Genomic DNA, 27,390 nt, shown 5'->3' on the forward strand with positions numbered 1-27,390 from the left:
CCAACCCAGATGATATTTCAAGGAATTTAATAATCAGATGCCTCATTGCACAGCCTGGGAGTGTGTTTCACATTATATTAAAATTATTGACATCCAGTCATGTTATGGCAAAAAGAGCTGACACCATGCTTGGTTACAGCTGTTGCCACAACAGTAGTTATTTGGCAAACCATGTGAAAGAGGACAAAGTGCTATTGTGAGCTTACACCAAGCTTTTACACATTATGTCTCCAGTTCATAAAGAGGAAGGGAAAAAAGAAATGCTGCCTTTTTTCAGAGCAACCACATTGTGATTCTCAGTGAATATGTTTGTAGAAAGACGTCAAAACCATCTCCAAACAACAGGCTATGAAAACCACAGAAGGGGATGGAGAGGAAGCYCCAGACTCCTGCAAGAAATGCAACTCAAACTTTGGGTAAATAGGATAGGGTGAGCCAGAAAAAAGAAGGACAAAGAGATCTTGGAAAGCAAACTTGCTCTTTGCCCTACAAGGAGCAGCAAATCTCAACTGCAACTTTGTGGGAATTACCAAGAATGGGTCACACTCTGGAGAATGCCACTTGTGCTCCCAAAGGAACATGAATCTGTCTATCTGTCTGTCACGGGCTGGCTGCTCTTGAAATTTGGGTTTTCATGAGTGTGCTGAGGACACACATGCCTTCATGTCTGCTTTCTTTGTRAGACCATCCACATTACAGAGAAAAYGGAAACTTTGACTTTGAAACTTTGGAAAAAAGAGAAAAGCACCTTTGACTAAAACACTTGCATCTCGTGTTTTTTTCCTCCATCAAGAAGCTAGAGAGCCTGCATTGCCACAGAAATGGTTTCCCAATAAAATAATCAACAACAATGCTGGAACTCTGTTCCTTGAAAGGAGGTTTGTCTCTGTGCCCCAGTGAGCCAGCAGAGGAAAAATCAGCTGCTACACATTAAGGAAAAAGWAACACATTGAAAATGAAACAAAAAACAAAAGGAAAGAAAAAATAATTTTCATCCAGTATTTAATTGCAAAAACATGGTGGAAGAGAAAGAAGACTCAAGGGAAACTCCAGGACTTCTTGCATCTAAACCAGCTATTTTGCACTTACAACAGAAATACTTCAAGGCTGGTTGGTGCAGAGAAGTGTCTGCAATTTTTTAAATTAATTTGCTGGACCTGATGCTCTTTTTCCCCCTAACATAATGTTACCCTAAACCCCTCCTCCCATCTAGTYGAGCTCTAAACATGACCTAGCATTCATTCTGATGTCTATGATGTTGAGACCCATTCTCTGTATTGATCCAAAATGAAAAATTCAGATGAGAGRAAACAGTCAAACAGTTGACCTATGTGGGTATTGACTGTTGCCTACATGAAAAAGTTGTCTCTTTCCAGAAAACTTGTTCTTGTGAGAACAYGATATCATGTGTTTGCTTTTGCCAAAGGCTGATTTTAACAGTAGCYACTGGAACATGATATGTATAAACTTACTGTGTGACAAACAATTTATAGAAAAGTAGGACCAAATTATTTTTTAAAATTTCTTGTAACACTAGTTATTAGCACACCAGATGYATGCAGCACAATTATAGCACTTGTTTACTTTTGAAATGTGGGGAAGACACTGGAAAATATTTTAAAAATAATTTTCCCCTTCCTTCCTCTTTATTCCTCACTTATTATTTAAATATGCCTCTGCAGTGCAGAATCGCACTACACATACACGATAACTGCAAAGTGAAACTGAATATAAACAGAAAGTGACTGATCTCATTTCACTGAGCAAGAGGGTTGAAGGCCAGAAAAGAAATAAATTGCTTAAGGGGTGGGATGTTAAGCAAATATTTATACAATTTTCCAGTTTTTATCAAACATAAAATATAATCTAATAATCATCTAAGGAATGTTTTGAGAACATTTTCCCTTAAGTATTACTCAACATTTAGACATGGATGATCAAAAAGTCAAGACCCACTCCCACCAAGCATACAACAGTATTTATCTCAAGCACTCCCTAGTAGGAGAGATTATAAGGATTAAGTTTCAAGCTTGTGCAATTGTCTTTAGACAAACACAACAATATGCAATAAACTAGTATTCCCCAGATGACTTTATGAAAAAAAAAAAACAAACCAAAAAAACCAACCCCACGCTAATGACAATTAAGACTGAAAGAAAAGAAGAGCCAAATAAGTAACAATGCAGGACAAAGAGGCCCCCTAGAAAGATGCATTAGCATGGAAGCCATCAAATCAGGGGGTGGTGGCTTTCCGTGAGGGAAGGCATTCTCTGGGGCCAATTCTTGGCTTCCTCCTCACAAAGCAGTCCGTTCCTTTAAATGATGATACATATGCTCAGGGTTYGGATTAAAGAAAGCAGGGTCTCAAATTGAAGTCAGGCTCAGAAATCAATATTTTAGGGCCAAGTTCAATAGCCTCCCAACCAATCTCTGTAATCCAGCTCAGCCACAATAATATTTCCCTACTAAACCTGTATTTAATTGGGTCAGTGGAGCAAGAGCACAAAACAGAAGCTGTACTCCAAGCTCGACTCTGCATTTCTAAAATAGCTTTTCCCTGGTGTCTTGAGCACCTGCTGCTGCWCCCAGATTCTGAAAACAAGCACTTGGGCCCAAAGTTTTCCACTGATTTCAAAGAACAGAATTGCAACCACACAAAAGTCGATTCCTGAAAAAGAGTGTGGGTTCATCCAACATTCCCTGCTTCACCTGTGCTGTCCATTCACAGTGAGCATCTTTGGGATCCCTATTTCCTTAGCTGACTGCTAAGGATCTCGAGCACTGCCAACAATGTTTGTGTAGTTTCTTCCAAAACAATACTGCAACGTTCTTAACATAATTTATGAGTATCACGTAATTCCAAATACTCCATCTTACTCYAAAGAGGACACTGGGAATTTACTCAGTAAAAAACTCCTTGTATGCAAGACCTGCATGAAGAATTATAAATGGTTCATGTTATTTGATTCCTCAAAGAGGAATCATCTGATGGAACTGTCGTGTGGGAATTTCACTCTCTCATTCCTTGCTGGTAGAGCTTTAAWAATTATTCAATTATTCAAAGATGGCCATTAAAATATGACCAATCAAGTGCACCAGCACAGGAGAYGTTCTCTAAAGAGGCCTCTTCATGAAAATTGTGCTTCACAGMACCATTATCAGCTGCCACATTTAGACCTCGTTCCACTCCAGCTCTCAACATGTGCCTGCTGCACAAACTAACAGCCTTTCTTCTAACTTTGCAGCTAAGACCACCATCGGGTCAGTGGAAATTTCAACAAAATGCAACTSAAATCCACGTTTTTATTTTCTTTCTAGGACAGTAAAATACTGGCATTTCAATGGCTCACTAGTGCGTTTTTGGTCATCGAGTTACTACATGAGATAGAATTTTTATGCATTCCCAGATCATCTCCATGGTTTTACCCATCCATGTTCTGTAACATGGATGTTTTTTTTTTTCATTCCTCCACAGGTGAGAGGTGATGGTGGCAAAGGTAATTTTGACCAGGGSAAGTGACTGTCTGCCTTCAYCCCTGAGCCTACACKYCTCTCCTCCACTCCTCCTTTGAGARGGAAAYAGCAGTGCTGTGATAGCAAAACATAAAACATTGCACTTGTAAGGATCTGCTTCTGCTTTGAGAAACCCTAAGGTACTTAACAGATTTTGTAAAGTCCTGATTGATTTCAGGATGGCAGGACCCAGCAATAATACAYCACAGTCCACAGCAAGCTACAGGAACATCATTTCTGACAGTAGCAGTAAGGAAAGATTGATAAGGAAATAGTTTCTTGGGCTAGCACATCAAATTTAACATTACTGCTCATATAAATATATATACATATATGCATATATATACTTCATCATTGTGTCCAGGGATGCATTAATTCTATTTGTTGAACCAACTCAAATACTCTTTTCTGTCTGCAACAAACCCAAAAATGACGCCCAACATAAGACGAGCTTGTCACCTGTAGCTCTCAAAATTGTCTGAAGAAGGCAGCAAAGAATTGATGCCTCCTCTTTCCCATAGCTCAATAGCTAAGGGTTTGAGGTATGTACTTGGTACTGGACTATTATGGGAAATCAGATACTCCACACCCCTCTGGTCTAAATTCTTCCCATGCTTCTCTTTCACCCCTTTTAAATCCATTTAAGCCACGACTCCAGATCAGGATGGGCACTGCTACCAGTCAGTCTATCATTCATAAACTCTCATCAGGTCATGCAAGGACCATGCACAGATTAATTAAGGGCATTTGCTCTTGGAATGCTTTGCTGTGATATGGAATATTATCCTCATTTTAGAGATGCACAGAAACAGATGTGTTCACAGTTACCCAAGATATACCCAGGACAAAGCTAAGAATCAAATATCAGTAGCCAAGTTTCTGATTATTTTTACTGGGATTGGGATGGCAAAAAAAAATAATCTCAGCCCCTTGATAAGATTAGAAATAGTCAGACAATATCTCAGAATCAAAAGGCAATACATCACAAAGCCTATGGAAACATGCCAATGCTTAATATTCAACTTACATGAAATACCAATGAAAAGACCATAAAAGGGACAGTTACAGCTGAGTCCTTTGTATTATTTTAAATATTTTAACCATGAAAATATTATATATTTTGAAATATATATAGTAGCTCATAAAATGAGATGTTTTCTTCTCTTTGCTCATGCACTTGAAAATACTTTATCTCTAAAATTCATGCCAGCATAAAAAGTCCTAGCAAAAAAACCCTTCTTTCTTCATACCTCAAGATTAAAAAAAAAACCCAAACAATAATATAATTAGCTTGCCTTTGAAATAGATTTAAAGACTTAGAAAGCTATTTCCTCATGTTTTTAAGAGTAAATGGAAAGAGAACATACTTCAGCACATGGCCTTTGTTAGTGAGTGGGTATATACCTCGTGCCTTTGATTATATCTGCATTTTGTAGGAACAGAAATCAAAATGAACAGAAACCAAGTTGTGGTGCGAAGTTCAAGATGCTTCCAGCCTTGTGGACCTGCCAACTCACCCTCAGCCACACAAATTCCACAAGCCCTTTCCCCTCCCTGTGCACCATCAATGCCAGCCAGGCCTTCACCTGCTGATAAACCCAATTCTATTTCCTCATAAAATATAAAAATGAGAASCAAGACTCAGACCTCCAATAAAGATCTCAAATTCTGGGCATCTTAAGCAAAAGTTGTTAAGTAAAACACTAAAATGAACATTACTGGTTTAAAATGGGACCGTGTGATCTTTCACCTCCTTACAAATGTGCCAGCAAACAAGATTTTACTTTAAATGAATTGTTAATGTACTTTGGTGGTTGTTTTTTTGGTGCTCATGGAGGATACTTTGGGGAAACTGAAACATCGACCAATTTCCTTTGTTTCTAGCACAAATACACCCATTCACCTCTATCCCTTGAATAAGATTGGGCTTTGCTGTTACTGTCTGTTACATTCTGCTTAAGCATTGCTGAAAATAAAATTAAATTAAATCAATTCTAAGAGAAAGCAACTTCTTGTCTCCAAAGTTTTGAAATGACTGAACCTTCTCATATTTAATAATTCAGACTCAGTCCTTTAAATTTTGTCCAGAAAAATAAGATGTTCTTTATATTTCAAAGATGTCYCCACAAAAAGTCTGCAGTACTGGATTTTCTGACGCAGAACGATTATAAAACCCCCTTTTGTTCTCATCACTTCATGATGTATATCTATAACTCTTTCTTGTTTGTGAAGATAAGACCAGCCTTGTCTCTCTAAATGCCTTTTCAAAGGAAGATTCACAGTTGTTTGACTTTTGATCTGTGTGGCAACTAGCTCGACCACCTGCACTGGGTTGGAGCAGTTACTGAGCTTGCTTTGTACCAGCTCATGAACACAGCAAGCCTTTGACACCAGAAYGAGCCCGATGTGTGAATACACCAATTTACAATGTAAATACAGGGCCCAACAATATGGGCATCTTTAATGACCAAATGTGTAAAGTGCATATATTGTTTACTGATTATATCATTAAATAAAACAGATGGCTCATATTCTCCGTCCACCTACAGTGGATTAAAACACAATGGCGTAATAGTCTGGTAAACTGGTAATGTGAAACATGGCTTTGTACTGGTGTAGGAGCATAAATAGCTGCTCACAAATGAGGTACAAAGCCCCACTGCCACTAAGAGTAATTAGCTTAAGGCTGTACTGAAAGAATGCTACCTTCACAATCAACACGTGTGCGCCATTCACGCTGAAAACGGCATTTGAAAAATACAGCGGTGACAGAAAGTGGCAAGGAAGTTTCTTGGCATGGATAAAGTARACCATATGCTTCCCAACATCTAGGCAAGATTGGACACACTTAGAATCATGTTTCTCAAACAATTCCCCATTTAAACACATTATTTGCGGCCATKATAAGCATGTCAGAGAAACAACAGCAGGGCTTTTTTTTTTTTTTTAACTTGCAAAAGCATTTTTATCAGGAGGAAAGTAGGGAGTAGCAAGAATAATCTAAAGGTGTAATWTTTTTTTCAAGAAGAAATAAAAGTGTTGCAATGTAAACTATCAGTAGATCTACTAAATAAGTAAAAGACATGATGAAGATTTTTCTCTAACTCACAGACATTACAAAAACCTGGGTCACACTTCGATTAATATAKCAAATTCCAATCTGAACAGGAGCTCTGAGGTAATAAATGCTACACATCGAGATCCTGCATGAATTGAGAGCTACACAAATGTTGTAAAGAACATAAATCCCAGCGTTTATGRCAAAACTGTTTTTCTCTGTCTTCCCCATTTTGTACAATTTCCACACTGACTTTTCTTTGCCTCCTTGATCAGGTTCAAATCATAGAATCACAGAATGGCTTGGGTTGGGTCTTCCATATTAGTCAAAGAGCCAGTCAGAATTAGGAAATTTTCATCCTTCTTTTCACCGAGTCGACTAAATAATCTCTCACTGTATGGACACACTTTCTCACTCACGACTTTGTTATTCTTCAGAGAGCTGCTCAGCAGGTTAGTGATGTGTGAATATTTCTTCACATCACTAAAGGTCCAATACAACAGATTACATGCTACCAAGARTATAAATTCTTCCTCAGTTTTGGTCTTGTCCCACAGCAGCACTAAATTATCTGCAACAAACTCTGAGCCTCATAATCATAATTTGTGGCTTTTGTTATAAAACAGTAACAGCAACAGCAACAACAAAACAAACCCACTCCACCCCAACCAAGCTTTGCTCAAACTAAGAGTTCCTTGTTCAACATTAGGGTTACAGGTGAGAAAATTGCTCACACAACTATGCAAGTTCACATCCTGCATTTTGTGGTAGAACATCACTGACTGACTAGAACAAAAATACTGCTCAGCTAAGTTTTCCTTTTTCCAGCTGTTGGCCACTCAATCTCTTATGTTTCTTGAGCACAGCCAAAAGTCTGACCTGCTGCTGTGAACTAGATTGAAAATGATCTGGTCTAAAAGATTCGCTAATAAGGACAAAATTGTGATAKCACAGCAGTTTTAAACCAACGATGACTTCACTGTTTTCTTAAACATAAAGTCCTTAATGTGCGATCAGAATCGTGCTGGAAAGCCACGTTAACTTTGCTTTTATTAAAAGCCAACAATTTTAATCAAGTGTAGCAAGAAAAGTGACAAGTGCCACTGGAAATCATATTCAAAACACACAAGGGAGGCTTTTTACCTGACAAAAGACTAGGCAAATCAATACACATTCCTCCATTTGTTTCCAATACTATCTCTGTCCAAAATATTGATGTGTCTATGGGCAAGGGTGGGAGAAATTAGTTAAAATGATATTTGTTTGACACAATTACCGTGTTTTTCTTCAAGTGTTTGGAAGTGCCACCAAAAAAGTTAAATCTCTGAATTTTTGAGTTTCAAATGTTGCTTTTAGTCAGTGCAGCATGCAGTCTAGTTTTAATCCCGATAAACAACCTTGTGAGGATGATTTAATTTTGGTGTCTCTATGTGCAMAGCTCTGTGACACCTACACATGAAGTTACTGCTTAGAGAGGCTGAGCTTCCAGGWTATGTCCATTAGAATACCATCCAAACCTCCCATTTTTACATTCCTGTATCCCACCAAAAGGCTTGGCTTGATGAGAACTAGAAACTGTAATTTAATTCTGTATACCATTATTTATGTTCTCTAATTCTTGMAAAGTTGAGCAGAAATTCTTTCCACAGCACAAGTCACCAGAAATCTCCTTGCATACACCAGCACATAAAAGCTTTCTRTCTACCAGGAAAGAGGATTTGGGCTAAACATTAGGGAAAACTCAGAAATAGCTGATTGAAGACATGGGGAATGTTGGTCAGTGAAGAGCAGGCCGAACAAATACCTGCCAGGATTAAAACAAGGCCAGTCAATCCTGCCTTAACAGAAAGGGATGAACTTTTCTRAAATTGCTTCCAAGTTGGTTCTATTTCCTTAGGTAAAATCATGGATTAAAATGAAGTGACAAGATAGCATGTATAGTGTTCAGAAAAAGATAAATTTAGGAATTCGTGGTTTAAACACTCTGCAGTAAATGGAATGTGTAAAATTCAATCATTGTTCTTTCACAGTTGTAGTGTGAGTGGTGTCAATATGATTCCTAATCAACTACTGGCCTTAAAGAGTTTGACTTAATCAATTTCTGAAGAGTTGCCTACAGTTATTTCAGCAATTACCAATGCCAACACTCAAGCATTTGCCAACAGTTTCTCTCACATAAACAATCCTACCATATTCAAAATAGGTTCACAACCTTCACTATTCCTGAACATCACACCAGAGAGAACTCATCCTGCTGGAACCTCCTTGTGACTRGTGCAGGAAAGCCTGACTGCTTATGCTGACACAAGACATGGCTTCTCAAGGAAGGATGTTATGGGATACCTGCTGTGGTTCAGACGTGACAATGCTGACTGGGAAATGCCTTTTTCTTCACTCCCAACACTGTGACCTTTTTTTAGGCTCTAGCTGCTCGAAGGCAGCCAACCTATCCCAGAACAGAAAAAAACCACAAAGAGTTACGTGATACTTAACCTATGACGATGCTTTACAATGTTGGTATTTGCAGTCTAGGCCTAGCAGGGATAATTATCCACTGGGATCCTGCTTTCCTGAAGAAACACAACTGTGTGTTAATGTTTTTTCCAGCTGTTCAGCTGGACACGAGTAGACTGAAGGGGAGCAAAGGAGATAGCAATTCCAGATGATAGAAAAGAAAGAATGGAGAGAACAGAACAAAGACCATTGTGCACTTCAAAAAGGAATAGAAAAAGAGAATTAGAAATATGGTCTGAAGAATGCTGAGAACCCTGCTCMTAATGGACATAGTGTGGGCAGCTTGACAGCTTRTGGAGAAAGCTTTCCAACAATCAGAAAAATAAAACAATGCTACCATATAAATGCTCTTATCTCATTGAATGAGGGACATCCCCTTCTAAGGCAGCCTGGGCACAAGGAGATTAAAACACCAACTTATTTTATCCTRTGCATTTAAGTTACTAGATGTAAAGATCAATCATGATGTTCCTTTTTTTCTTCCAGGTTTGAAGAAAACTCTGCATCACTTAGGTTGTTASAGATGAAGGTTTGCAAAGGCTACGGTGGCATTAAACTAATCCCAGCTACATGCCTGCAATGTTGAAATTGGTCCCTTTCTGTAAGGCATTCAGTGCCTGTGGCCTGGAACTCTCTGTGTACTGATGCTGGTGGTTTTAGAGCAGCTCAAAAGACTCCTGCACCCTCCACAGTGCATGAGCTGAGCAGTATTTCTAACACGGAATGAAAACAAGGCAAAGTTTTTCAAAAGTATTGTGGAAACAGCGCACACACAACAATGTCTAAGAGAAATCAGTAAAGTTTAGAAAATTAGGCTTTCCATTGATTATTAAAAATAAAAAATGCATCCTACATGCATCAGATTGCATCATACATAAACTAAGGACAGGGAACACACATTGTCCCACACTCCTTTAAAATATTTGCTGTTCAGAGCTAGAGGTACATTTCCTGTTTTTTGGGTGGACTCCTAATGAAGAAGAATGCTCACCCTTGGGAATTCTGCTGACAACGCATTTATGTTTTCCAGATGTTTTGTCCATCACTTCAACAAAGAAACAAGGTTTCTTTTTAAAGTCAGAGACAAAGTGAGGAACAACTAGGTACTAATTAATGCCAAGGTTTAATCTGGAATAACAAGTATGTTCCTCATCCAAGGACTAGATTAACAGGACCACAGAGTTTATCAGTTTCCATCTGAAAAGATTCAACAMTTCATAATTGATAAAGGTTAGCAGCACAATTAAACACAAAAGTACAATAATATAAGAATCAAATAACTATATTAAATGCTCAAAAGTCATGAAAATTATTTTTAAAAGTTATTATATTGACAGGAACAAGCACTAAAATACCCTACGTGTATTTTATGGCTTCCAGTTAACAATAGAAATATTAAGGACATGGTTTGCAAGGAGCACAATAAAAGCTGTGCTGCCCCAAGAGATGACCCAGAATCATTCTGCCACTTACTCCCCCCCTTATTCAGTCTCCCTCATGTTAAGGGAATTGCCCCTCTGGTTTAAGTTAACCATATGTTTAAATATGTTCCCGAATCAAGGTCCAAATTACTGAAGTAAACAGCTGCAGCTGTAAATATTCAACATGGAGCAGACATGTTATTGGAGGATTTACCATTTCAATAATTTTTCAGTGTAGAAATACACCTTGAAGTAAAAATAGAAATATATGAACCAAAAAAGCTGCTGCAACTATTTCTACTCAAACTTCTTTTGGCTTGAAACCAAATATCCTGGAAAGAGGAACTCCTCTATTAGCAYGAAAAGAAGGCAAATGTAGCTGTATGTTAAACTACACTCTGGATCGGTGATACAAAGATCTGCCTTCAGAAAACTGCAGAGACTCAACACTCATGGCCAAGTATCACCGAGGCAGGCTTTGGCTTTTCTTTTTTTAGAAGAAAAACAGTTTTTTGTCATGGACTTTTGGGGATGGAAGCAGAGACTGATAGGGAAATAGGGAAAAAGGCAGTGTTRACACTCAATCTTTGTTTGGGTTTGYGTMCRCATGGACAGGAGCTGCTCCCTGCTGCTGCTCTTAACACATGRAAATGTGGGCTTTGAAGCCAAACAAGAAGGCAGAACAGACTTCCTTAACTCTGCACATGTCTGGGAGTGAGAGAAAGCAAATTAACTCCTGTGCATAGACTGCTGAACAACCATGGCCCAGGACAGGGGGTGGAGGCAGAGCACTGCCCTACACCAAATGTCCCCTCACCCCATGACCACAGCATCACCACTGTTGAGCTGTTTGAGAAATACCCGAAAAAACCTGCAGCCCAGGCCCAAATGCTGAAGGCCAATTCTAAAAATCGTGTTTTAAATTACTTCTGCTTAGGGCCAGAGGCAAAGGACACAAGTTGGATGCTGGGAATTTCAGTGAGATACCTGGAAAAACTGCTAATATCAACTGTTACTGGAACAGAYTGCTCAGACAGGCATTGCTATCTCCAGCCTTGGATGTGTTTAAAATTCAACTGGAGAAGAGTCTCAGCAACCAACTCTAGAGACCTGATTTGAACAGAGGTTGGACCAGTGACCTCTAGAGGTCCCTTCCAACCTAAATCATCCTACAATTCTACGAAATGTTGGAAAATAACTGCAAGGTCTGGACTATCCTGGAGCTCAAAAGCAGAAGGAAGTTTGACTAGAAGTGATGCAAGAAGCCAAACTCACAGAATTTTCCTGGAAAGAAGAGTGAAGAAGCTTGACCGTAACTAGCATTCCATTTCTGACTGGAGTCACATTGGTCATGCAGCTGTTGCAAGGCACAGAACTCATCACCTGAGAGCTGAACTGAGCCCTTACTGCTTCATYTCTATCAGACACAGGTAGTGCCTCTGTCCTGCTGAAAATCAAATTTTAAATGTCTCTTTTATAAGAGGAGATGTGTTCATAGGCTTCTCAAACCATAATTGATAACAATCCAGAAAACTGAAATCTGAAGATTGAAAGAGCATTTTTGGTAAAAAAATTTCCTGATGAACCAGACAGGATAAAGAGTTGTTCTGGAGTGTAGCAGCTATTMTTTTAAAATATTTTCCTGCAATTTGAAAGTGGGTAGACAGAACTTATCTGCTAATTGAATAAAGATTCGAATCTACTGAAATTTTTATCTGGTTACTTTTAGGTTTGTTTGTTTCCCACTGGGCTGTGTGTGGCTTGGAGACTTTCCAAATTCTTTTCTTATAAGCTTTTCTAGGCTATTGGCTTAGGATATGGGCAAAAAACCTGATGATATTCCAGAACACATTCTTTTCTACTTCTTTCTAGCACATTGTGCGCTCCCCAGYTCTCACTGGGGTACAGGCCAAGGGATAGAGACCTGAGACAACCAGGGCCTCACCACACTCACAATAAAGAATTTCTTCCTAATAGCCAATCTAATCATACTCTTTCAGTTTGAAGCCATTCCCCCTTATCTTAGSAATTCCACGCCATAGGAGGAATGTATTAGTTTAGCAGAACCTAAGTAGCTTCTAGAGAAAAAAAACCAATGAATGTATAGRTAATTTCAAAATGAAAATATTTAAAAACACTTTTTACGGAAATACTCCTATTCACATACCTAAAATATTGGGAAATAACAAATTCCAAYACATAATGCTGGATACCTCATTGCTAGAGCAACAAACTGGGATAGGAAGACCTGTCCCTATTATGCCACTGATTTCCTTAGTGAGCTGTGGCAACCTACAAAACCTGCCTCTGCTTTTATTCCCCATCTCCAGAACACTTCATGCACAAACACATGGCCAGGGAATTTAGGTCACACAAAGGCAGTAATTTAGCCCTCTAGCTATCTAAATACCTGATCTCTTAATGTATTCAGCCAGATTCAAAAGAGATGCTGCTTTGCCTTTCCCAGACAGTAAAATTAGAAAGAGTTAGGCACTAATTTGAAGCACAGGGTGCTAGCATGGCATATGACTTCAAGCATATCAGCAAATATATATTGTGGGAACAGCAACTACACTGAGCAATGTTCAGTTTAACATTACCTTTTCTGTATAATATTGATGTGGAGAATGGTCCTCCAGTGTTTTCCTTTATTGGTTACAKTAATTACGTGAAATATTGTATTGGTGTACTGAAGAATACAGAAATTAGGACACAACTGCCAATCTGTGCTAATTATTTTTCTTACAGTTGTATTTGTCTAATACACKCTGATTTCTTGAGGTCTGTATTTTATGATTATTCTTGCAACTAAACAAATTGGGATGATGCTGAGGCTGGGGTAACGCTAGACCCTTCTACCCAACAGTCATAAACAAATTAAATTCACATAATTCTATCAATGATGTGGATTTAAACAACATCCTGAGAATTGTCTACTGCAAGCTGCTCCTAGGCTGGCATTGCTTTTGGCACATTTACCTGAACTGAGCTTAAATCCTAACCTGCCTTTCATCTGGATGGGTGACTCAGCTCAGCATTTTTGTTGAAGGAAAAGGAAATCCAGTGCCTTTCTGACACACAGAAAGATGCCATTGTGGTGTGTGACTACATAATCCTTTTGTCTGAAAAGAAGAGCCCAAGTATATTTCAGAAAGATCCTATTTTTCATTTGGCTTATGGAACACTTATAAACTAGGACTCCTAACTGTGATTCCCAAACACAAAACAAAGTCAAAGGTTACAGCATATGTTTTTGTTTCAGCTCCTCCAAATTACTTGCAAATGTATTCAAACACAATATGAGGAGATACTTTATTTTATTGAAAATAACAGACTACAGGGTGCTGCAAAAAAGGCTGGGGTACCTCAAGCATAAACATGGAAAGAATACATTGGTTTAGAAACCCATAAATCCTTATTTGAATCTGCCAACCTGAAAGCCAAGTAAWGCCCGAAAAAACTATTTTTCCTAAATGCTATGTCTGATTAAGCCATACTATTAAATGACAGCTGAACTTTAACATTAATATGATATTATTTAAATAACTGCATGATTTTTTTTTACACTAAAATGATGAATGATTTTTGGACAGCTCAATTGACATAAAGCAAGAAACCCCTTTAATGAGATTTGACAAAATGGAGACATATGCAGAATATTCGTTACAGCTCATGTCGCAGAGCCCTTCCTGGGGAGACTTGGGTTTGGTTGGTGTCTTTTCTTTTCCTTCATTTTTTTATAGTTTATTTTGATTGTCTACAGTCACTGAACCATCCCTTTCAATTGCCACTTCCTTCCTCCATGGATTTTGAATTTAGCTTGTGTCATTTACATATTACTCTTAATCAGAGAATTTTATATGTTACATTTTGGAGTTGGAATTGTAAGAAATCTGTGAAATGAAGGCATGAGGCTCAGTCATTTTAACCTTTGTCAATTTGGTATACAAGGAACTAACAAAGGTATTCTTCTGGGGAGACTTATGGAGAGATAAAGCTTGTGCTAAAGAACAAATATTGTAAGTTATTCACTAAAAATTTCTTCTCTTTTTTACCTTTTCATTTTTATTTTTTTTAAATTTAATAGGCAAAGTGCATTAAGCAAACATACACCATAAAAGCCTGTGGCAAGGGTAATTTCAGACTGAACTCTTCACAGGAGGCACTAAACTCCTTTAAAACTGTGCTTTCTTACCAACCAGCACCTCTCATTAGAGCGATTATTTCTTCTTCAGGAAGATGAGTATATACAGAATTATGGACATCACACAGAAGCTCAGGTGCTGTTTCACTGGGTAAAGGACACATATCCACAGATRCCACTAATTCAAAAAAATCTGTCTGAGAACGCACAGATGTAAATTTACGGGGAGAAGTAATCAGTGGATAAMCYCCTCYCTTCAGTCCCAGAGTTTTAGGACATTGCACGATTTTCCTTTTTGTAACACCACATTTCGATCCCAAGGACAATTTTCATAACATTGAAAGCATGGAATAAACATGTCAAAACCACAAGGGTTGACTGCCCYATCTATTTAGGCAGAACTGATAATTTTAACCTTTTCTCTGCACATGAATTTATGGCACTCCAAAACATTTACCAACTTTCTCATTTTAACAGGTAAAAAAAMCCCCTCAAAACACGGAAATCACTCAAGAATAAGGAACACAGGAAATCATAACCAAAAAAGCTTAATTTCAGAATACACATCCAAAACACCCCAACAAATAAGAAGAAACAAAGATGCTAAATCAATGCACAAGGACTGTCCTGCAAGCCACAGAAAACTTTTCTCATGCTTTCTTCTATCATCCAAAGACATCCTACACAGCAGCCCAGGTAACAAAAAGTCATTTATGGCAGCAAAATGTTGAGGCTGAAATAAAACTGAAAATAAAGACATGGAGGGAGAGAAGAAGAAAAGAAAGAGCGGAAATGCCCCTACCTTGGCCTTACCTTCGCAACATTCCCGTCAAAATCCTGGAACTCTTCCCCAGGTTTGCATCTGTTTCTCTAAGCTGGGGAGAAAGGAGTCCCGTTAAAGGTGAAAGGAACAGGTACTCTGTTTTGTATTTCTGCAGTCATCTGAGTCAATCAGCTTCAGGTTTGGCACAAAAAAAGCTTGTAAAGTCACCAAAGCTCTGAAATTTAAAAATATTTTGTCTTGTTTTCACTTACATAAATATGAAACCCAGGGAAGATAAGTCATTGAGGCAACAAAGGTGAGTCAGGATAAAGAGCAAAAGCTTTACCAATAAAGAGTTGCAGGTAGAAGCTGTGCACATTGGTATCCATAATCCCCACGTGCACGTGTATTGGTTGTGTATATTTGTGAAGTGATCAAGGGATCATGTGCTGTGTTCCTGATGCTTTATGAAAAGAAAAACATGTATTTCTTTCACTGTTTTTCAAAGACAGTAGTTTAAAGAAAAAAAAAAAAACCCAGAAATACAAAATATGTCCTTTTAGCAATTCTGTGTGAAAGGAGTATGTCTATACTGCCCCTGAAACACAAAACTTGTACTGACCTTACAGCAGCCACCTCTGGCCTGGGTGCTCAAATGCTTTGTGAACTGGATGTATATGTACAGAGGAAACAGCTGTAGTGTGGATATGGTGGGGTTTTTTCATGTAAGGATCTCTCACTCACTGAAAAGGCCATTTTTGTAGTTTATTAGGACAAAGGAAACCTACACTTTACACCTACACCGAATCAGCTGTCTTGCTCTACAGCTCTCAAAAATTACCTTTTACCTATTGCAAAATAGGTAAAAAATGAAACTGGGGAGATGAAAAGTTATGAGGCAAATGACTTTTTATGTTTATTTCTGTTGCTTTTTAAAAGGGGTTAAAATGTCCCCTCTCTTTTTGTGTTTTTTAGTGTGCCACAAAAGGAAATCTAGAAATGAAGAAGCTGGAGTTGCTCTCCTATTGCCTCTTTTGCCACTGGCAGCTAGAGAAGAGACATCTTCTGACATTTTAGACATCTTGGAAACAGCGTGCTATCAAAATCTACTGCAAAAAGATAATGTAATTCTGACTATTTCAGTTATGGAATTGCAGGGACCACTGTTTCTAACATGTCCCAAAACACAGCTGTGTGTGCATACATAAAAACATTCTTCTCCGGATGAAAGCTGAATATTTACCTCTTCATTATCAAATCAGACTGAAAGGATTACCTGAGTCATTGACTTCTCACTGAAAAAACTTTGTTGTAGCAGACAAAACGCATCCTGTGTTATAAATCCAYCAAAACAGTAATGCTGCCAAGAAGAGTGGCAGTCTTCCAATAACAAATCACCTTCACCATAACAAACCACTATTATATCTTGAATATTTGAACAGCAGCTATATTAAACCCWGTCCTATTCTGGAGCACAATACTGTAAATATTTACTACTAAGATTTAATGCTTGTTWCTGAAATCAGTAGTTGTAATCAATGTCACACAGCCTTTTTGCATAAACGTCCTCCTTGTTCTTCTAAAAGCTATTAAGAAAATACCAAGCAGAAGCTGGGACTGGATAACACCAATCAAGTCTTGCTCTTAGCAATAYCATATTCAGTGGGAAAGCCTGCACTGACTCTCAGATCTCTGTAATTATGTGCTATGATGGAACAAAGATGAGCATTATATTCCAGGGAGGCCATTCCCTCATTTTTTCCTGATTCATCTAGACAATTCAAGCTCCAGAAAAGCAGTTTAGCCCGGTTTGACACAAGTAACAGAAGAAAAAAAGTCACAATAATTTTTAAAAGGCTCATTAAAAAGCCAAGTTCTTATCTATGCTAGAAGGGAATCTGAAGTACAAATGTATGCTTTACATTGGTCTTTTATTATTCATAAAGATGCATTTAACACTTGGGGCTTCTCCTCCCTTTTCACAGAAAAGTAGCGCTCTCCTTTTTACCATTAAATGTTTGATCCTAASTTTCCTCTCTTGCTGCAGGATTCTACCTGACAGCTAGAATCAGTRCTGATAGTTAGGAAGGGGAAGCTGAATCCTAGAGGTTTGACAAACTCCTCTAAGCAAGACRACCTCATGTTTTTATGGTAATAAAAAACCCACAAAATAAGCGAAAGAAACATTAAAAAAGAAACAAACACGTACACACATAGTTGGAAGATCTCTAGATACCTCCCAAGAGACTGCTAAGAAAACACCTTTTCTTCCTGCTCTGGCAGAAAAAAACAACAAACCCTCATAAAGAGTTTCAGACTGTAAGTTTGTTTTKATTTAAAACTGAATTATCAGATTGCAGTTCTTCCATCATTTCTTTACCAATACCAGCACATCACAGAGGTGTGGAATGGATTTGGTGGAATGTGAACCTCTTAAATAGTGTATGTTTCATAAAACTGGTGTAGTGAAAACATTTTGAAACAGGCTTTGATAATAGCAATGGCAAATCTACACGGTGTTTAAAAATAATATTAAGRGTAATAATGAGAAAGCAGGAAGATGAACAAGATGCTGACATTGGTATCTTGTCTGCCTTAGACAAATTTTGCGTCTTTTAGTGTCTGTATAGTCCAGTTAACCTATCTGACTGCAGCAGAGCTTTTATCCCTTCTCTTTRCCTTCTAAAGACAAAAGTAGTCTTACTCTACAGACAGAAAAATTCATATATTTTAACCAAACTATTGAGACATTAACTTGTTTACATTTTGCTCATTAAAAAAATGTTCCMAATTTTCACAACATTGAACTGTTGAAGCTGACCATCATACTAAAGCTGACAATTGCATTCCAAAAGACAAGTTTATTCCCTGGTTGGTAAGATAATAATTCCACTACTAATGTAGTTAGTGTACACCTATTATGCATTGACAGAGCATCCTCTGCCCTGCTCTTAAAAAAATGTCCAGAAAATGGAAAACTTTCCCAATTATTCAAGATCTCCCCTAAATGTTCATCTGAGTGTATACAGACAGCTGAGACAGGACCCATGTGGCTCCATTGGAGAACTTTTCTGAATTCCCTCAAAATATTTGAAGTGGCTTACGTAAAAAAAACTGGGAATTTGAGATTTTCCATTACAACAAGAGRTTTTTTTACTGCACTGTGGTGGAGTGTATGTGTACTGCTCTTTCCTTCTTATTTTTAATCTTGCTTTTTGCATCTTACAGGTTTYACCATCAAAGAAATTTGCTCCTTAGGTGGAAAGCAATGAAAAGGAAAAGTTATGCTATGAACCATGTGCACAATGAGTGATCAGAACTACATCCCTGGGATTTCTAGGATCAGCAGAAAGGAATTCATCTCTATTCATCTCCACTGCCTAGGTTTTATTTGTCCAGCTAGAAACAGAAAAGCATTTCAGACTCAGCAGTCACTGGGGATGTAAGGARTGCAGGTGAAATAAGACATCAAGTTGCCTGAACAAAACTTGGTCAATCCTCACAATTCTTAGTTACATTTAGTGATTTAGCCATATTTAGTGTTTCAAAGAAGCAAATGCCCAGGACTTCAGAAAGCAAATGGCACAGCTGTCAAAAAATGCCACATCAATGCTGTTATAAGAAGCTGTACTGATCAAAGCTATCCAGGTAAAGAAATTCCCTGGGACAGAAAAAGGAATTTTTTTTTTTGAATGCCACTGGTCAGTTAAGAGATCTGTGGGAGAACCTACCTTTGGAAAAACTGGACACTTGGGAAAATATCTGAACAACGTCATGGACCGAAACTCCTGGTTCTGAGAGCAGAAGAGGCTGGGTTCTGACAGTGAAGCTCAGAGAATTTGTACCCCTTGGATGAGATGGGCTTCTGAGCATCTCCACCAACTCTGCAGAGTGGAGCTGATCCCCATGGARGCCACAAAAGCCAGAAATGTCACAGATTTGTTATCTTGGCTGCAGAGGCAGAGCAGCAGCACTGCTCTTTCACACAGAGCTGCCTGAGGAGGCGGTGATTTGCATCTGCAGCTACGAAGAGTAGGGGTGATCAACTCTTAGCAGCTCAGGATACTGAACTGTTCCACAGGCCCAAAAAGTCCTTGAATTGACACTGTAACAAACCCTTCAAAGGATAGAACACTGACCTAACCGTGGTGGTGACAGAAAATTTGCTTCCAAGAGCAGGTTTGGTGACTACAGTGACTCCCCACTGGCAGGATGGGCCCATGTAAGGCACTTTATAAGTTCCCCACTGGAGATGGTGATTATATCTCATCTGGATTATTTTTGCATGCACAAAGAACTTGCCCAATGCAAATAAAATGCGAGATCAGCAATTACTTATTATCAAACTTACCCTTTCCCGAGCACGCTGGATCTTCTCTCTGTCATGGCTGAGGTTTTCAAGCATCTCCTGTCCAATCTGCTCTGCATTAAAAAATAAAAATGTAAATGGTGAAAAATACAGCTTGTGACTGCAAGGCCTTAAAATGCCAAGTTAGATTGTAACAACAGCATTTAATATGAAGTAGCCTAATCACTCCTCCTAACTGCAAAGTAGAATACATCATTATACTAAATTTAAACATTTTCAAGCAACGTGAAACTGAAGGAGCAAACCAAACCAGAAGCTGTCTCCCTGCAACCTCCTGAGGTTGTCTAGGCCCTGGGAATTGCTGCTGACCTTTGATCTGTGAAAAAAAAGGCAAGAAGACTTTCAGATTTGCTCTGGGTGCTGGGTGCTCATGATTCCTACCTGCTCCTTAAGCCCAAGGAAGTCAGGAAGCTTTTGGTGAACCACCAGCCATCCTTGTGTCTCTAAAGACACCGAGAAATATTAGAAGAGAACCACTCTCAGAGCCTCTCAGCATTCACCACTGATGCTCAAATAAAAGCCTTCTCAGGCTCAGCCCAGTTTCTGGTGTCTGCTTTGCTCCACCATGGATGGTTTCTGGCTGGATTGGAGATGGGCTGTAATCTCCTGATGTTTCCAACAGCACACAGTGACATTAATGTACAGCCATCACTGTTTGTTTACACAGGGGTTGTTTGCTTCCACAGTTTACACTGAACCAAAGGTTACAAAATTACAGCAGAGAGGCCTCCAGATATGGTACAAAGACAACACAAGATGCCAAAACTTTCCTCTTCAAACAGCTTCAATCAAATGCTTCTCTAACACTGAAATATTAGCAGCAAGTAYAGAAGAGGAGATTTTAATCTTCAAAGCTCTATAGAAATATTAAGAAACCCTCCCTGTATTTCCCCCAAGGAGAAAAATAAGTTAAATCATTCCCATTTTACAGATGGGGAGGCAGGCAGAAGGAGCTGAAGCAGCTGTAGCTTTGCCTCGGGACACASAGCACGTGTGAGACAAACCAGCGTTTCTGTGCACATTCATTTAGGGTGCTTAGCAGACTTACCAGAGATATGCACCCAAACAGTAAAACTACAAAAACATTGCTTCTTTTTTCCTGAACAACAACAAAAAAAGCCTTGCTTTTGTTCCGGTGAGTGAGTGGGAACTTAAAATGTCATAATTCAGGGAGCCTTGAGAAAATGAATCATTAAAAATTCACCAATATGTTAGTAAACAYGATTAAGATTCTTTTTTAAAAATAGATACCAATAGAAGTCCATTTTCAASGAACAATCCAAAGCAGAATCAGCTCAAACTTTAAAAGTTTGAGACAAGCAATGTTATTTTTAAATCCATTTAACACRAGGTACACAGTCTGCCAGATAAAGTCTGAGGAAATTCATTACATATATATTTCTCTATCAGTTGCCAAGTACAGTACAAGTAAGATAAATATTTCCTCTGACCACAAATTGACATCCTCATTATGCTATCTTGTCCCTCTTGGCTTGCTGCTCTTTACTTTTAGCTGTATATACATTGCCTCCCAAAGGTGAAATGTGGTAAGATACATGRGTTTGGAGTTTAAAAGGCTGCACGGTGCAGTTACAGAAATGGCAGCCTCAGAAAGCGACTCACCAGAGCCTTGCCTCTGTTTGCATGTCAAARGACTTACAGCACCAAACTACACTGAGCTTTTCCTCATTAAGGCACTCAAAATAAGTGTAATACACAAACAGATGTATGTGTTCAATATAATCTAGGGGAGAAAAAAAAAACCCACAAAAAAACAAAAACACAAAAAAAAACCAAAGCAAAATCCCTTAAAAAGAGAAGGGGGGAAAAAAATCAACAAATTACTAACCTAATAGCAGGAGGTGAAATGATAATAAGTGTATTTAGTGCTAAAAATGTTTGCAGACATAAAGGAGTACGAGGTGCAGATTTTCCTTCAAAGGATTAAGTATTAAATATATGGCTAAAATGGTTTGGCATCTCACGAACAAAGCTCACAAATATCTTTGTAGAAAACGGTTTTATTTTTATTACACCAATTTTAAACAAGTTACTGTGGGTTTCTTTGGGTTTTTTGTTTTTTCATCTTCTTCCTGTCACTGGCAAGTTCACACTCTTAGCTTTTTATAATGATTGAGTTTATTTTCCAACCATCAATGTGACAGCAGCATCAACTGTAAGTGAGGGTAAAACACCGTCACTTTGACGAATAGTGTATTTTCCTCTCATTGTCGATGACTGAAGACATCAATAAATAAGGAAGGAGAGCATGTCAGCCAGAATATCACAGAATGAATTGTTGATATGACACTTAGGGATTAAACCTTCAGCCATGAAGTTCAACCTAGCAGAGGGGTCTGAGAACTGAGATAGTTGCGTTTCTTCCCAGCAGCCTCCATAGATAAATAATTGGACGGATCATCAATTTTACAGGAGCAGCTTTACTCTACATGCACTTTYGTTGATGATCTTTGGCCTTTTTTGGGCTAAAATAACAACATAAGTTGAACAAAGAGACAAGACGGAGGTAACATAATCTCACAATAAATTTGCAAACACAAATTGACACTTTATCCCCTTCATATCCTCATTCTACTCAGAAAATTCACTGATGACAGTGAAACTTGATTTTTAGCTGGAAGGTCAAGACAGTCAAACAAAAATGTTATTACATAAAGAAAATGAAGACCTCTCAATGATAGGAAGACATGTCCCTTCACTTGGTTTGCAACTGAAAGTACCTGAGACTAGAAAAATGTAGCATTAGCCCACAGTACAGCTAATTACAAGCTTGATATCATTGCTATCTACTTGCTACCATTTTTCAAGTTTCCCCACGACTCTGATGTTTTCCTGCCAGTTAAAACATTCATCTCTGTGGCAGATTTGTGCTTTTAGTGCAACRGTGCTGTATAGATCTTTCCAGCCTACTTATAATGCGAGTCATTGATGAAGCTACTACAGTTATGTGAAAAGGTCAGGTTTGTAAGATTTACCGTAGTGCAGATGCATGAATTAAGACCAATACACAACCTGAAGGGTGTAGCTTGTTGCCAGTAATGGTGTTATTTCCATAGAATCTTAACAATGTCAATTATTTGGGGATTATGCCAACCTTTCAGTTGTTTTGTACGGACAATGTTCAGYGCAGAGCAGTCCCAAGTCCTACCAAAGACTGAGTGGTGCTGCATCTTCTGACTGAAATTCCCAAAGAGATGCATAAAATTATGTTCTAAAATTACAGCTAAACTGTGAGAAGCAAAAGGGTGAATGCATTTACATCATTATTATCTGTGTACTGACAGAGGGCAGGAATATTCGATAGAGCAATTATCTCAGTCTTCAGCAATGCCGTGATGGCCAGGGAAAAAAAATAGTTCTGAAAAAGTACATAATATTAACAAGCATCAGCCTTAAATGGTGAATGCTAAAATTCACAGCTCTAAATGTATTCCGCCCTAAAGGTGTTTGAACAAAGTATGGGAAATCATCCTCTTTAGTGCCGAGCACTTCAAAAATGCCATGTTGTGAGTCCAACACAAATGGTGCCTGACTCTATGAGACTGTGCTATGCAAGAAAAATATAACATTTCTTACCCAAAACCACTGAAATTAATTAGAAGAATGAATACACTTTCCCCACCCAAAGAAAAAACAACACACCCCTACCCTAAAAGCAACAAATGCAAATGTAACTTCTCCCTTCATAAGYGCACAAATTGGCACATGGTTTTTGACTTTTATGCTGAGATAAACYCAAAAGATAATGATCACTTCTAGCAATGCTTTGCACTCCTGAATAAGCCCTTTMTTTGGAATTTGCATGTAACCTGTATGCAGTATTTATTTATATGTACAAATTGTAATTATTTAATAAGTGGGCCACAGAGCTTGATTTCTAATACCTACACACACATCAAGGATGCAGAATAAGTTGTGCTTGACTGGCTTTTCTTTCACTTTTTTTTTGCCTCCAGCCATTTAAGAATTTATGTACTTTATCAGCTAAACTGATTCTGAAAGAGCTTTTTCTAATCACTCAAGTCAATAATACTTTTTTCCCCTAAGATGACTAATATATTTACTCAAGAGACAGGAATGACACGGAATGAACCTCTCCAGGCTTTTGCACAAACAAGCATGCATTTTTATGAATTTTGAAGACAATTTTTCTTTTTATATGAAAAATAAAACAATCCAACATATTTTGCAGAGCACTTTTTCTCTCAAAGTGTACCCTATATGTGTGCATATATATGTATGTGTGTATGTGTTTGTGTGTGTTCACAAGTTTCATAAGATGCAGCAGGTATCTTGATATGATTTAAAATATAAAAATAAGAAAATCAGAGAGAGGATGCCTGGAAATATGATTTCATATCAATTTCATAATATATACAATGTATACACCCGAGCTATGTAATTAGAGGTTGGAAAAGACTCATTTGCACTGGGAAAAGCAGATCATGTTAAAAATCAAGATGGCTGTTCTATAGAATAATGAAATACACGAAAAAAACCACACTGTGTTGATCAGAGCAGGAATTGAGAACATTTCCAGGCTGAGATCCTCAGCCCTGCCTCGTGAGCAGCGCCATTTGGGGAGTGCAAATTGTGTTTTGTCTTTAAACAGAGACATCATATGTTCTGAAGATGTAGCAAAAGCTTATAGAAGATTTTTGGAAACTATGCTGACAAAGGCTGGGACTTTTTTTTTTTTTTCTAAAAGCCACTCAATTTTGGACAGGTTAAAAGTTTTGATTTCGGGAGGCTAGGATACATCATCAACAGCAGTGTCTGGGAAAAAATGCTAGAAAGTGTTAAAAGCTCACTGTTCAGAGGTGACAGCAAGCAGATTTACAAACTTGGAAAATACAGGTTGCAGGAGTTGAAGAATTCAGGGCTGTGTCAAACACCTTTTGCTTCTGACAGCAGAAAGTTAATAAAGAAAGTGATGACATATCTTGAAGTATRGGGACACAGGTAAAAGTCCAATAAACTCCCCAGTTCACAGCTGACATATATTTACATTGAACAGCTGATAYAATTAGAAAAGAAGGATTTAGATCATTAAGGTTATTAAAAAAACAAGTACAGGTTAATACAGATAAATGCAGGATAATGTAACAGCCATAAGGCAACGGAGAGACAATTTGTAGAGCATTAACAGAAGAGTGAAACATGAGTTAGTGCTCAAATGCCTCCAGAATCTGCCATGAAGATGATAATCTGCATGCTGCTAAGTGGTCACTTAACACAATAAAATTAAAATTAGCTACTTTTTATAGGGATTAGTCGGCCWCTTCAGCAGAAGCAAATGCCATAGAGGTGGAAAGAGCACTCCCAGTCCACAGCATTCACTGAGTACAACAYTTGCAGAGCTGTCAGAAGTTCAGTTGCATGAGATGATAAAAGAAGTTGCCCAGTCTTACTGTGGAAGCCAGTAACATCTAAAAATACCTCCCAAACTTCCAAAGTCCAAGATGTGCACCACAGCAACAATACAAACATTTTTCAAATGAAAAGGTCTCCCTATAAGCCATAATGGATGTCCATGAAATTATTTTTATTGGCCAAGAGCAAAAGGGGTCCGTTGATACCAGGGTCAGGGAAGCCAGAAAGAAAAACACCCAGAACACCTAATCAGAATTCAGTCTTTGTGCTTTGTTCAAAATAAAGAAGAAAAGATATTTGAGGAAGGTGCCACATGCCTTTAAGAAGAAACTGGGAGCATTTCGTAACCAACACCTCCCATGGTCCAGGCCTAGCTTGTCCTTCCCCAGTAAAAAAAGAGGCAGATGAATAAGAAGAAAATAGGATAAAGAAAGAAGAAAGATGATACATGACAGACCCAGTAACTTCACCTCCAGTCGCTYTTTCTGTTTCTAAAGTTTCATACCTTTTCTGAAATTCTAACTTACATCAATCTGCTGGTAAAAAATGACTCATTTCTCACTAACTGATGTATTTTTTTTTTCTGTCTACTCCCATCACCAATCTAGCTGAGCTCCCTTACTAACATCCTCACAGCAACATTCACAGGAGGTGGCAGACTTTGATTCTGCTGAGCACTTGTCTACATTGAAGGCTGGCCATTGTTCTTGCCATGCCCCAGCCCAGCAGTGCTCATCTGCTCCAAATTCCTCCCATCGCATCTTCCTCCCCTACCCCCTTCCTTCAAATAAGTTCTAAGGCAAAAAGAAATCCTTCCTCAGTGCATCAATAAGTAAACAACTTTCTACCCCCATTTCAATCACTAATAATGAAAAGTTGAGAGCCAAACCTCAGTGTCTTCTTTTGCTATTACTTTTAAGTGCTCCCAGGCTGGAAGAAGCCCCTGCTCACTCTGAGCTTGGTGCAGGAATAGGTGATGYTTTGTTGCAGTATTGCCAGTTTTGAACGAAAGTGATTTAGCAGGGGAGAGTATTAAAAATCCTGATTGCATCTAAATTAAGTCGCAGAAATATATCCTCCAAAACTTGAGCCACAAACAGTCATTTAATTAAACCTGTGACTCCAAACAGCACCGAGACGACACAACAGTGATCTCTGGTTCATCTAAGGCTGGATTCATAATCACTGYTTAATCAAAAGTGCTCCACCATCTACCCAGTTTGCTATAAACTCAGAGCAGTACAAATAATTACTCTGGATTCTGCAAATCTGGTTATTTTAAAGACTTCAAACGTGCAAGCAGAGAGTTGGCAACTTAAACTCCTGTGTTCAGCAGCTYGAGGCTCATGAAGTTGGCCCTATCTCCAGAGCTGATTCACTCTTAAAGCAGCAAGTGCACTTCAAAACACAGAGCTGAGCACAAAATAGATGAGGCAAGGCTATTAGCCAACCAGCAAATAGAAAAAAAAGTAACAGTATGTTTTTAAAAGACAAGAAAATGTTTTTAAATTTTGAAATATGTTTTAAAACTGAAGAGCGGAGAAAGAATTTATTTCCATCTTACTTAGTTACACAAAAGTACAGTATATGACATTTGGGTTGTACAACAATGAAGAACAAAGCGTGCTAGTTACATCTCTAAGTACTGGATTTTTTTTTTTTTAAACTGATTCTTCATGATCCATTTATGTAGCTTAAACTGATCAATAGGTACAAGGGTTTTTGCAGTGTCTGTTTTGGACATCAGAGGACCTATGAGAARAGCATATCCTTCAACTGTTTCAATCTGAGAAAGTGCTCCTTGAAGCAAAAAACAAAGTCAACATCAGAAAGTAAAGCCAGAGCCAAATAAAATTACATTTGAGTTAGTTCATGTTTCCCCAACATTCCAATGTACCAGATTTATCTTGCATCTACAGTCCAATTAAAAGTCAGCAAAGCTGGCAACACAAGCAAGAAGTCCATGCTTGTTTGATCTTTAATACTTCCATGGAGCTAAAGAGTGTTTTAACCTTTCTTGCACTGCTCAGAAATTCATTTTAAATGTGAATGGAACTATCTCCTGCTGTATTCACATTCATAYTTAAACAACAAAAACCAGAAGTAAAATAGCACCCAGACATTAGAAAAATAAAACAAACCTAGAAGACGATTAATAAATAATGCCTAAACTCATTGACCAAAAAGTGCAGCAGTCCGTGCATAAATAAAGCA

General features: G+C 38.2%; 1 protein-coding gene across 2 annotated transcripts in view; it reads right to left on the minus strand.

Moving 5' to 3' along the window:
• Positions 1-27,390, minus strand: part of VTI1A (vesicle transport through interaction with t-SNAREs 1A) — a 244,606-nt gene that overhangs the window by 81,791 nt on the left and 135,425 nt on the right. For both annotated transcript variants that reach the window (XM_057380168.1, XM_057380166.1), the window contains 2 exons: positions 19,765-19,835; positions 15,464-15,525 (listed from right to left, as the gene is read on the minus strand). In XM_057380168.1, the coding sequence (XP_057236151.1) occupies positions 15,464-15,525; positions 19,765-19,835 (133 nt within the window). The remainder of the gene's footprint in view (positions 1-15,463; positions 15,526-19,764; positions 19,836-27,390) is intronic.

This window comes from Malurus melanocephalus, unplaced genomic scaffold, assembly GCF_030028575.1.
Source record: "Malurus melanocephalus ecotype Western Australia unplaced genomic scaffold, MMel_1.1 scaffold_439, whole genome shotgun sequence".
Taxonomy (NCBI): domain Eukaryota; kingdom Metazoa; phylum Chordata; class Aves; order Passeriformes; family Maluridae; genus Malurus; species Malurus melanocephalus.